The sequence below is a fragment of the Betta splendens genome, chromosome 13, assembly GCF_900634795.4.
Source record: "Betta splendens chromosome 13, fBetSpl5.4, whole genome shotgun sequence".
In the NCBI taxonomy this organism is placed as follows: domain Eukaryota; kingdom Metazoa; phylum Chordata; class Actinopteri; order Anabantiformes; family Osphronemidae; genus Betta; species Betta splendens.
The window spans coordinates 20,752,491-20,762,835 of record NC_040893.2 but is presented as its reverse complement, the minus strand read 5'-3'; the positions used below and the strand labels follow the sequence as shown (position 1 = coordinate 20,762,835).

At 52.1% G+C, this 10,345-nt stretch overlaps 1 protein-coding gene across 3 annotated transcripts; it reads left to right on the top strand.

Annotated features, from left to right (window-relative positions):
- The first annotated feature begins 1,164 nt into the window (after positions 1-1,164).
- si:ch211-137a8.2 (uncharacterized protein LOC777613 homolog) lies at positions 1,165-8,938 on the top strand. Of its 3 annotated transcripts, none has more exons than XR_003787896.3 (11): positions 1,165-1,306; positions 4,266-4,480; positions 4,620-4,770; positions 4,959-5,135; positions 5,321-5,455; positions 5,629-5,823; positions 6,235-6,499; positions 6,593-6,672; positions 7,448-7,566; positions 7,884-7,939; positions 8,102-8,186. XR_003787896.3 is itself a non-coding variant. In XM_029170342.3 (11 exons), exons 1-11 carry the CDS (start codon positions 1,232-1,234, stop codon positions 8,259-8,261), a joined length of 1,680 nt encoding a protein of 559 aa, XP_029026175.1. In that variant the 5' UTR covers positions 1,165-1,231; the 3' UTR covers positions 8,262-8,938. The 3 variants fall into 3 exon arrangements, 2 of the variants coding, with proteins under 2 accessions (XP_029026175.1, XP_029026176.1); XM_029170342.3 differs by having other exon boundaries at positions 7,396-7,566; positions 8,102-8,938; XM_029170343.3 differs by lacking the exon at positions 1,165-1,306 and adding an exon at positions 1,308-1,444 and having other exon boundaries at positions 7,396-7,566; positions 8,102-8,938.
- Positions 8,939-10,345: the final 1,407 nt, after the last annotated feature.

Sequence of the window (10,345 nt, the reverse complement as noted above, 5' to 3'; positions counted from 1 at the left end):
CAGTTTTCTGCAGGTGACGAGAAACAAAATACACTTGAGTTGTTTAAAATGTTCCCTGTTGAGGAACGAAGAGGCGTCGTCTGTGAAGCTGTGATCAAGGATCCGTTTCATGCTGAACGTGGCCAGAGGTGCACAGATGTGACCGGCACAGAGCAGAACCCAACCAGAACCCGGGTTCCCGTGGTCCTGGTGGAGGTGGAGGCAGCACATTGTCTCCGCGGGGACTCGTCGGCTGCAGCTGTAAATAGCCTCGGAACCAGCCGCTTATGTAATTTCCTGCTAAATCTCTCTTTGAAATACAGTGTTTACGTAACTGTCCTACAACACTGGGCCTCATTTACATAATTGCATAGAGATAAAGTCTGTGCACCAATCTGCAGCAGAGCATGTGAGTACATTTGCATATATGCAGATGAGCCCCACGTGCTCACACACACATTGATTTGCTCCTGTGTGTGTGTGTGCTAACTGCTTACAACCATCCAATCAGAACCGAGGGTCCAGGACCCCTCTGAGCTCGGGGCTGATCTACTGCCTCCACGAGTCCGAGCCTCGTCCTCGCATGTGTGAACGCTCATCACAGTGAAGAGACTGTGCGGCACCAAATAAACAGAAGGTGTGAAGCATTAGACAAGAAGCGATTCAGAAGCTGCTGCGTTTCTAGTTCAGACTTTGAGGTTCCTCTGAGGACTCGCTCCATTCACCAGCTTCAGGTTTGCAGCAGGTCTATTCACAATCATAACACAATCAAAGGTGCAGAGTCTGATTTGTCCCCTCGCTGTTTAAAACCTTTCCTGGTTCCAGTCTGGTGCAACGTTCACTTGTTTATTGATATTTCCTGATTCATGTGACTCTGGTTAATCATTTTTTTGATGCTGTGGCTGCTTTCAGCTAAAGGACGTCGGAGCTGCTCGTCTCTATAGTTTATAAAGGGCCACGTCCCATTCCGGATTAAGTTGAAGCTTAGGGTTAAGTTAAATGTTTAACGACTTCTATAAGAAAAAAGATAGAAAGTAAGTTTATTAGTGTGCGTAGGAATGTTTGTTTAAAAACGGGACGCAGGTAAAAGGCGCGGGCGAGCAGCGTGTGCGCGCGCACGCAGCCGGAACCGCGGGGCGTGGCCTGTGCGCTACCTGCAGCAGGTAGGCTCGTGTTACCGCTGTGTTTTCCGTCGCGGCTGTTCCTGCTGTAGGTTGAAGATAATTCACCTGCAGATGGTTCTCATCAGCTGATGCCGAGCAGACACACCGGAAGTGCGTTCCCTCCGGTTCGGACGCCTTTTGGGTTGGCGCTGCTTCCACAGCGGGTACGTTCATTAATTGGGCCGCAGCTACTTCATCTGTCTGTGCGACGCTGTTGTGCGTCTCTAAAACTCGTTGGGCACGTTGTTGTTGTTTTAAAGGCATGTTGTTGTCATGCAGCATGTGACCTTCTGTAAAAGCAGGTAATTTAATCCCTGTACAGTGAAGGAACCGGTTCGCGTAACTGGTCGTTTGCGGCTGTGCGCGCGCGCGCGCGCGCGTGCACGGGGTCCAGTCATTCAGTCATTGACTTCGTGCTGGGAAAGTGTTCGGTTTTGCGTTGGTCAGATTTTCTCTGCACGTTCACTAAAACAACTTAATTTCTTTCTACCGAGGTTTTAACTTTGAGGAAGAAAACATTCGCGCTGTGACGTGTTTTCGTGGTTCAAGCCAGTGAATGACATTTAAAGCTGAATAGCTGGAGACAAAGCAGAGCAGCTGCTGCCCTGGGTTAAATGTTCTGTTTGCTCTTGGTTCCTGAAGAGAAGCTGGGTTCAGGTTCTGCTGAGGAACGGGTCATTTCTCTCTGGCTCAGCAGCTCCTTGTGGTGGTTCTGTTTCTGTGCTCCGTCTTTTGGCTTCAGATACAGAAAACGGCTTTGGGTCATTTCTCCACAGTCGTACGTTAACGCGGTTATTTGACGCACTTTTCCAGCAGAACCTCCAGTAGCTGGACCGGTGACCATGAGGTATATGCTTCCACATACAGCTGGTTCTGTCTGACCCGGTTCTGAACCGGCTTGGCCTGAAGCGTCTGTCTTAGAACGGATCAGAACCTCCTGGCGTCCTCTTAAACTCTTTTTTCCAGCTTAGTCAGTTCAGCTTTCAGATCCTGCTCACGGCCCATTTGGGTCACGGGATTAGGACGAGTGCAGTTAAAAGCTCTTCTGACACCTTTAGAAATCTCATCGCCCTCATTAGCCTGAAGCTCCACACGACATAATCAGAGTAGAGTTATGACTTCATTCTGTCTGACTTTTGTTCGGCTGCTGTTTTAATCCGTGTGGTGCAGTGAAGAGAAGGAGAAGCAGTTAGTGCTTTCTTCTGTCGGCTGATCCAGTTGCTCGGTTCTGGAGAGGTCTTAGTAGGTGCAGCATTAACATTAAACCAGAGCTGATGGATGGTTGAACTGTATTGATCCCAAAGCGGGGAAATTCTGTTGCTGGAACAGCAAAGAAATTGTGCAGGATCACAAGAAAAAGGAGCATAAAAAATAGACAGCAACAACATTGTGTACGTATTAACAACTCAAATAGTGTCCAAGATGAAGTGAGCAAACAACCTGCCTGTCAGACCTCCACATTGTACAGTCTGACAGCGGTAGCGCTCCTTCCTACACTGAGTGGATCAGTCTCCACTGAAGGAGCTCACAGCTCCCACAGGAACGGTCCATGGATGTGAGCTCGGCCAACGTCCTCCAGAGTCCAGGGGACATCCCAGGACAGAGCTCGTCTTCCTCACCAGCTTCCTCAGCCTTTTCCTGCCTGCTCCCATCAGACCACATAGTGGATGACAGAGGCCACCACAGAGTCATAGAAGGTCCTTAACGTGGACCTGCACGCTCCAGAACCTCAGTCTCCTCCGCAGGTGGAGGCCGCTTTGGCTCTTGTACAGAGCATCAGTGTTATTAGTCCAGTCCAGTCTATGGTTGAGGTGAACACCCCGGTACTTAGAACTGTCCACAGTTGCAGTCGCATCCAGACACAAACAACTGGACCTTTTATGAAAGAATAATTTAAAAATACTTTGATCTTTCACGTGCTGAAAGTTTCCCGTTTACTGGCTGTTTAGTTCTGATTTTATGAATCATCGTATCGGGTCGGGTCCAGTGCAGAGCCCGTTTCGCCTGTGGCTCCAGCTTTTTTTCAGGGATGTTGGACGATCCTCCCTCCAGATATTCCCACCGTCTCCTTTTCCATCCTGGCCTCAAACTGCAGAATTAGCTCTTTAAGATCAGGTGTCTTCATTCATGCTCTCTGTCTGTCTCCCCGAGGAGGAGGAGGAGGAGGAGGAGGAGGAGCAGCAGGGAGGCGGCCTGGAGCCTCCTTTTGTTTCGAGCAGTAGATTGACTGGAGGCCGGAGGCGCGGAGGCAGGAAACAGCATTCTGTGAAGCCTTTTCCTCCACGTCAAAAGCGGCTGAATCGGCTGCTCTTTGTGCCCGCTTGGCCTCGGCCCGGTTCTGTGCGGGCCCGGTTCTGTGCGTGGAGTCTGGGGAGCAGAGATGGGTCTTCTCCTCCACTGCAGCTCTGGGAACGATTTCACTTCTCAGACATGCGGTGACCTTTGAACCCTGGTCATGACAGACGTGCGTGATGCTGAGAGCAGCACCTGTGGCTGTGACTCCTCAGAGCAGCGTTCCCTGGTTCTGTAGCTTCATGTAAATGAGTCTAAGCCGAGTCCTCAGCTCGGCTCTTTTACCTCATATCACCGTCGGCTCCAGAGGAAGCCCTCGTCTTAATCTGAATGACACTCCGTCCGTGCCTCCTTCTAAAGTCAGATGAGCTGCATATCTTCGCGCCCTCAGGCTGAAGTTCACGTGTCAATGTGTCGTCGGTTTGTAACCACGCAAAAATCTCGGTCTCTGAGAGCGGTCGCGGTCCTGTCCGACCCGAAAGCGCCCCGGTGCGATCGGTCCTTCAGGCTGACGCTGACCCGGCTCCAGACAAGCTGAGGATGTGACTGGATCCTTGTCTGCACGTTGGACCACGTTGGGCCGGACGACGCCTTCGTCTGGTAGTTTTCCATGGGTTGGAGTGATTTGAATAACATGCAGACACACTCACAACACACTTTGCATCAGCTAAAAGACCGCAGCTACTCAACGTGAGCAGAGAATTTCAAGGAATATTACAAACATTTGCTGCTGACTCTGTCTCCAAACTTAAACTAACTGAACTAAAGATTAACACCCTTTCTTATGTTATTCCTTATTCCATAATCCTACTAATGTGTTCATGTCTTTAGACAACAGGCGAGGGCTGCGTGGCTCCCAGCAGGTGCAGGATGCCCAGCGCCGGCCCGGGTCCGGGTCCGGGTCCGGCAGCACATGCTGATGCTGCGTCTGCAGCTGGGAGGTTGGAGCTGGAGCTGTCGGAGCCTCCGTTTCCATTTGCCTCGTCTCCTCTGGAGGAGGAAACGCAACAAATGAGCGGAGATGGAGACGAGCAGGAAAGTGGACGGTGAGTGATGCTTCACGGGCTCACGTCCACTGGGCTCCTGGGTCTCCTTGGTCCGACAGGACGTCGAAGCCACCCACGTATTGCACATGAAACGGTACGGTTTGATTTGAAATGATGAGAAGTCCCTGATGTGGTTCAGGTTGGAGAGGAGGTGGACCCTGTGGCATGAGTTCATGAAGGAACACGCCCACCTGGACGCTTGGCTTCGGTTGGCTGAGCAGGCCGTCACGTCTCATAACTCCGCCCCCGTCACCTACGTGGCCGCTAAGGAAGCTCTGAGGACGTTTGAGGTGAGCACAGATGTGTCGGCTCTCAGGTTCTGCCTGAGGCTGCTCACGGGACGCAGCGTGGCTTTCTGCTGATCCGGTTGAAGCAAACCTCCTGTCACGGCCCAAAGACACATGTTGAACAGGAAGTTGGATCTGGGAGTTTTACATTAATTCCAACATGAATGAACCCGGGTCTCTTGTTCCTGCAGAGGTTTGACGCTGGGTCCCGGCTCGTCCAGCTGGACGGTCTGACCCGCAGGAACCGGACCCTGGCCCAGCTTTTCCACGGCGCCATGCGAGCGCGACTGCTGGGAGCGGCGAGAGAGTGCGGGAGGCGATGGGACGACGTGAACGCAAAGCTGGACTCCATCGTCAGGAGGCTGATGGTCAGAGCACCGTCCCATTCAGTCCATAACCTCCTTCTGTCAGACTGGAGATGGGTCCAGTGTGTAGACTGAGATGAGTCTTAAATGTAGAACTTAAACACAACACATAAAACAACATAAAAACTCAGTTTTAAAGCTCGAAGTATCTGCTTTTTAAAACTTCATCTTCGGTCGGTTTCCCTCAGGTCTTTGTGTCGGAGTGGGAGGAGTTTGAGGCAGAGGGGGAGGAGCTTTCAGTGTGGTTGGCTGAGCTGGACGTCCGTCTGAGTGAGGTGGACCAGCGGAGTGGAAGCGCCTGTGAGAAGCTGAGGCGACTGCAGGTGTGTGTGTGTGTGTGTGTGTGTGTGTGTGTGTGTGTGTGTGTGTGTGTGTGTGTGTGTGTGTGTGTGTGTGTGGGTGTGTGTGTGTGGGTGTGTGTGTGTGTGTGTGTGTGTGTGTGTGTTTAAGCCATCGGCGGCGTTGGCCTCACTGCTCGGCCTCCTGTCCTTCGCAGGCTCTCCAGGACTGTGTGTGTGTGAACTCGAGCCGCATCAACGCTCTTCTGCAGCGCGGCGAGGCGCTGATCCAAAGCAGCCAAGCCTCAGATGCTCGGCACCTGGAGAGTCGCCTGCTGGAGCTGCTGCGGCGCTGCAGCCACATTTACAACAGCATAGCACGAACACACACACGACTGCTCAGCATGAGACTGGTACACACACACACACACACACACACACACGACTGCTCAGACTGGTACACACACACACACACACACACTGCTCAGACTGGTACACACACACACACGACTGCTCAGCATGAGACTGGTACACACACATACACACACACACACACACGACTGCTCAGCATGAGACTGGTACACACACACACACACACACACACACACACACACACACACACACGACTGGTACACACAGAGACAAGTACAGTAATGCACGCACAGGTAACACACTTAAACACGCACATGCATGAGACACAAAGGAATTAAAACATAAATGTCCTTCAGTCACTTCAGTTCAACAGTAATGAGTTGTGTGTGTCTCTGGCTGTGTGTGTGTGTCTGTCTGTCTCGCTCTGTGCCTGTCTGTCTGTCTGTCTGCAGGTGTTCGAGGACCACTGGCTCCTGTCTCAGGACTCTGGTTGTCCTTCTGAGACTCTGTTAGAGGAGCCACTTCCTGATGGCTGCGGCCGGGATCCTCCTCTAACAGTGAAGACGGGCTGGTTCAACGGCTATGGACCGGTTCCGTCCCTCAGTCCACCATCCTCCACCCATGACCCCCAGGGCTTGGAGTGGGACCCCTCTGTGGATGTGGGCTGTTCTGTGTCCTGTGACGACGCCGACTCATCGTATTTCAGCGCTGGGACAGGTAAAGCAGGAAGCGTGTGTTGCCTCCTGCCTCTGACTGTCCACCGATACTGGTGGAGTTCTGCTGAGTAAAGGTGTGTGTGCGTGTGTGCAGGTGTGTGTCACAGGGACCGCCTGAAGAGGCGCCGCTACCTCAGCTCCCTCGGCTCAGAGTCCGACATTAGCACAGACCTGGTGAGTAGCTGTGTTTACGGTGGTCTGTGATGGATTGTGTGAGTGTAGGTTCCACCAGCAGCGAGACGCGTGGCCTCTGCGGTCCTGGTCCAGACGCGGTCCAGACGCGGTCCGGACGTGGTCCTGGACCCGGGGCCCAGCCTCCTTTTGTTTAGAGCAGTAGATTGACCGGAGGCCGGAGCTCCATTTTATACACAGATGCAGCTTGAAGACGCAGTGGGGCTCGGCGCTGTACGTGCTGCTGCTTCCTGTTCGGCTCTGACCCAGATGCTGCTGCTTCCTGTTCGGCTCTGACCCAGATGCTGCTGCCCCAGAGGCTCCATCTGCTCGTCTCATCACACCAGCTAGAAATGTGTCGGCTTCATGATGTGGTCACAGCAGCTCCTGCCTCCTGCTGACTTATTGATGATGTGAGACCGAGCGTCTGCACATCTCGCCTTTATTTTGGCGGGGCCTGTGTGCGTTTGTTTTTCACGCCTGCGCAGCCATGCACCGTCGCTGGGCCCGGCCCGGCTCCGTCTGTACGCCTCATGGTGACTGGCAGCAGGTCTTTTAATGCTGTAGTCCACAGCGGAGGCTCTGAGCCTCTGGAATCGGACCTGAGCGGTACCGTCTGGGACCGGCTCCGACCCAGTCGTCGCGTGCTCTGGAGCCACTGACTCACGGATGGAGCTGTTCTCAGTTTTTGCTTGCCTGCTCTAAAGGTTCTCCTTTTCTCTGCAGGGTCCTGAGGGGCGTTCGGACCTCGTTCATCCTGGTGTCTTCTCTCCTGCAGCGAGACATGGTGGAGACCCGCCTCCCGGGGACCCGTGGAGGACCCGAGTCAGGGCCTGGCTGAGCGTCCACAGCCCGGCTTCCTGTTCCAAGGCGGTGCAGACTGAAGGCGAGGTGCAGGTGGGCTCGTCCTAGTCCGAACCAAACCACAACCCCGTCTGAGTGGATTCAGTGACTTGCTCTGTCTGCAGAGCTGCACTGGGTTTTCCTCAGACTGGCTTCGTAACTAAAGCGTGACTGAATGCGTGTTTGATTGAACGACTTTGGCCTCATTACTGACAAATCGAGTCACCACTAAGCAAATTGGAAGATAAATCGATTACAACCGCAGCTTTGAGAGAATCAGCAGTTGGATGTTTGGGTGTAAAGTTCAGTGACTACAGATGAGAGAAGCACATAGAGTGAAGATAGTGTAACGCACGCTCCCTGTTCCTCAGGCTGAAGAAGAGTCGTCGTTCTGTGAAGAATCGAAGCCTCTGCTCCTCGAGCGAAGGTGAGGAAACAGCTGATGACGCGAGGGGAGTCCTGAACCACAGGAAGATGGCGTGTTTTTGAGCAAGGCAGCGGTTTGGAGCTGATCTGACGAGCTCTGGCCGTGGTGAGTTCAGGTGCAGTCGTACCGCCGGCCTCTAATGCTCCACCTCTTGTTGAGCAGAGCCGCCGCCTTCCTCCTCTTCCTGTGTGGGGCAGCAGCTGTGCTGGTGCTGGCCTCTCTGGCCTGGGTGGATCTGGAGCCGCCGTGTCACCGTAGCAACAGGATGCATCGGAGCGTCCACCTGGTCCTGAGGTACATCAACGGGCCGCCGCCCACCTGACGCTCCCAGTCTGACCTTTCTGCAAATCTGAGGTTTGACGGAAGAAATCCGCAGCATTTTCCCCTCGTTCTCTGTTTACACCACTTCACATGAGCTCAAGGTTTGTCTGGATTTAGGACGGTTGTTTCCTTAAATCTCAACTCGTGGTCATTGTCATGAGGATGTAGCAGAAACTTCACCGACTGAATAAAAAGCTTTAATTAAATTAAAAAGAATAAAGTACCTTGAATTGGAGGAAAATCCAACGGCAGCTTTTAAACTCTCTGTAAATCTTTCTGACTTGACTAAAACTCCAAAGTGTCCATCGCCGCCCAGAGGCGATGTGCAGGTAACCATGGTAACCAACGCGTGGCCTCGTCTTTCTGCAGCGTGAAATAATCCATCACAGATGATTAAATGGATGTGCAGCCTCGAGCTGGAGTTCATGTGATTGTCCCCGAAGCAGCTAGAACCTGACTCGTTTCTTTCTCGTTCAGTCAGTAACTGGGTTCCGGTTTCGGTTCCTCACAGACGGAACCAAACCATGAACATGTTTGTGTTGCTACGAACCTGGAAGACAAAATCATATCACTGCTTTTAAGTTAATGTAATGTGTCAAACAACTTTTGGCTGTTTTGTAATAATGTTGCTGTTTTTTACCTGAGTTTGAAGAAGACAAATAAAATGTTTTGAACGCACCTGTCTGTTTCTCCAACCTGTCGTATCATGAGACGCTGAGGCATCGCTGACTGTCAGCAGCAGGTGTGTGCACGTCAGCGTGCACGTGTCATGGACGCTGCAGCTGTTTAACTGCGGTTGTTGCGTCTGATGTTGAATCTTGAGGCCGCGGCTTTCGTGTCTCTCACTGTGACTGTTCTCACTCTCTCTTCCTGTTTGTGTTGCATTCCAGCTTTAAATGTGTGCATTGTGCCGTGTGGATGGAACTGTACACTTTCTGATGCACAAGGACCAGATTTCAGTCTGTGTGTGTTGAGAGCAGAGAGCTCAGGCATGAATGGCTGCAATTGTGTTCACCAGCTGAGAAAACGCCTGAAATCCAGTCAAAGGGACGATAATTTCATGTTGGTGAGGAATCTAACCGCGGCCTTTGACCTCGTGGTCGTGAGACAGGCAGACAATGAAGACAGAGATGAAACTCTTGCTTTGGGAACTCTACGAAACAAGAACCAGCAGCACAGACTTCACATCTCTTTGTTCCTGGATGATTAGTTCGCATTATGTGGTAAATGTAACGTAGCATCAGCCACTGGGTTCTGTTATGACATTCATGTTGCTGACATTGATTGACTTGCGCTGCCTGTTGTGTCAACCTTAAATCACCACCATCTTCTTGTTTCAGGGTCTTTTTATAGGAGGAGGTTTTAGGTTTAACATCACACTCCTCAACGCGTAATGTTAACAGGTGGATTAGTTCAGTTTAATGTGAAGATCAGTGCAACGTTCACACTTAGATACAATGTTTCTATAAAGTGAACACAGATCAGTCAATAACTCAAAACTAGAAATCAGTAGGTGGTTCCAAATGTTCGGAACCGGTGGGGCAGTCAGTTCTCTAGTTAGAAGCGCTTACAGCTTTAGGTTGACGGCCTTCGAGCTTTGAGCCAGTCGCCCCCTCAACCTGTACCAGCTCTCATTAGCTCCTTCACGTCAAACGTGAAGTTCAGAAGATGGGGCTGTTGACCCCTGACCCCTGCTGCTGTTGCTAACGTTAGCTCAGTGGCTGCAGCGTTTCCTGCAGGTGTGTGCGCTGGGGCTCAGATAACATGGGGTGGTGGTTTCGGATCAGAGTCTGCAGCCGTAGAACCGACTGAGCGAGTGGCTGCTGTGTGACAGAGTCTGGTTCACTGCCAGTCAAGTCAGGACACACACGCTGGAATGGTGACGCGCTGCTTTCAGAGCAAAACCAGCGAAGACGTCTGAGGCCGTTTATTCATTATGGAAGCAGCAGCTCTGAAGCTGGAGTCGGTACTCAGACTGAAGCTGAGAGGCTGAGGGAAGATGCACCCACCTGCATTCAGGTCCTAGGGTGAAGCTGCTTCACTGTTTGCTCAGGTCACGCTGGTGGTCACAGCTGCAAAGAGGCC